Raw genomic sequence first — 1806 nt, forward strand, 5'->3', positions numbered from 1 at the left:
CTTACTGGGTTAGCTTTATACACATGTGACATGGCAGAATTTTCTTACTTTTCAGCCCAGCGATAGTAGTATAGTACTGTATAGAAATCAATGTTCTAATTATACTAGAATTTACTGCTTTTATTGACTCACGAAATACTGTATCAGCAGACGGGATCGCTTGACCGCTAGCGTACAGATTTGGAATACTATTGCACGGCACAAGTCAGTAGACAAATGCGTCGAAACACGTCTGCTCAGGCACAAGAAAGGACGAATGCCGCGACCGGGATAGCAGCACGAATCACGATCGCGAATTTGCTGCACGAGTTAATCAGGCGCGCTGAGGGGGTCACATAACCTTACGCTGCCTAATCACACGCGAAGTAGCCGATGCGCGAGTCGAACAATAAGTCCAGCAACCAATCATAGCAAACGAGCACTGCCCAATCACATGCGAAGTAGCCGATGTGCGAGACGAACGATAAGTCCAGGGGTCCGATTGCTGTCCGAGAGCGGCCTTTGGTAGCACGGTCGCATAGGGAGAGGATGACGCACATAAGCGAGCGACCGTGCTGGGCGCACACGGACACGGTCGCTCGCTGTGTGCGTCATCCCCTCCCTATGCGACCGTGCTACCAAAGGCCGCTCTCGGACAGCACTGCGGCGATTCTCGAAATCATTCGAAGAAGAAACCTACACGAACATTCTGCTAAAAGCTGAAAGTCGATTGGTTAAAGCCACGCGAGTAACCAATCGACTTGCAGCTTTTCTGTAAGAGCAGAATTTTCACATACGTTTCTCCTTGGAATAAATTGAAGAATCGAGCCCCAGCAATCAATCATGGTCGCAATCACATTGCAAAGCGGAAACACAAAATGACATTGATATAGAACCAATCTAACACACGCTAATTCAACTTATTTATAATATTTCTAGTATAATAATGGACAACTTGGTATGTTTACCGACGATTGTTGCGCGATTCTCTATAGTTGCGTTCCGATATATATGTATTGCCAGTACTGAAAATATTATAGCTGTAACACGAATATTTTAATTAATTTTAGTACTGGTAGTGTATCGGAATATAGCACACAGATAAAATTGCACAATAATTATAAACATACCGACTCGTCCATTATCAATCCAGAAATAATGGGTTTGTTTTTTTGCTGCATTAACTGCATTAGTATAGAGGTTATCTTATATCTTTCAATGTAGAGAGAAAAAGTAACCTCTGTACTAGTACATCCAGTACAGCAAGAAGAACACACAATTGCACGCAATGTAAATTGAATTCGTGTGTGTTAGGTTAGGTTGAAACTCTTCACGTAAGAAGTACGTACTTACTTATTAGTAGATCAATGATTTCCTCTTCTGTGCCAATTTCTTCTAATGTAGAGCGTATGTCACACATTGTCACAGTTCTCGGTTCGAGTATAACTTAGGAGAACGAGAAAGACACTTCGTCGCGACACCAATCGTACCTCGCGCTTGATAGAACTTGCACAGCGTGGTTTGCACAGTGACGATGGTGACGAATGATGCAATCGCGCAGGCTAGTTTCCGCGGAATCGGAAATGTTCGTACCTCTTCGATAATATTCGTTGTCGATTTCAACGGTTATTATACCTTTCATCGGATATACCATTACTTTATCCGATGAAAATTCAACGGATATACAGAGAGCGACTAACTTTTCGATAAAATTTTCTCGACAACTGTATTTCATCGGATAAAGGTACCTATCATTTAATCGGATAACAAAATTAACAATCGGATACGCTATTTAATCGGTTTATCCTATGGAAATTTTTCTCAGTG

At 42.2% G+C, this 1806-nt stretch overlaps 1 protein-coding gene across 3 annotated transcripts in view; it reads right to left on the reverse strand.

Moving 5' to 3' along the window:
- Positions 1-1800, reverse strand: part of LOC105555918 — a 5401-nt gene extending 3601 nt beyond the window's left edge. The window contains exon 1 of one of the 3 annotated variants that reach the window (XM_012002966.1): positions 1333-1800. In XM_012002966.1, the coding sequence (XP_011858356.1) occupies positions 1333-1399 (67 nt within the window). In that variant the 5' untranslated portion in view covers positions 1400-1800. Of the gene's footprint in view, positions 1-132; positions 213-462; positions 706-1332 lie in introns of those variants that run through there. The other 2 variants (XM_012002967.1, XM_012002968.1) reach the window with 2 other exon arrangements.
- Positions 1801-1806: the final 6 nt, after the last annotated feature.

Source organism: Vollenhovia emeryi, unplaced genomic scaffold (assembly GCF_000949405.1).
Source record: "Vollenhovia emeryi isolate VEMERY1.0 unplaced genomic scaffold, V.emery_V1.0 DF940549.1, whole genome shotgun sequence".
Lineage (NCBI taxonomy): Eukaryota > Metazoa > Arthropoda > Insecta > Hymenoptera > Formicidae > Vollenhovia > Vollenhovia emeryi.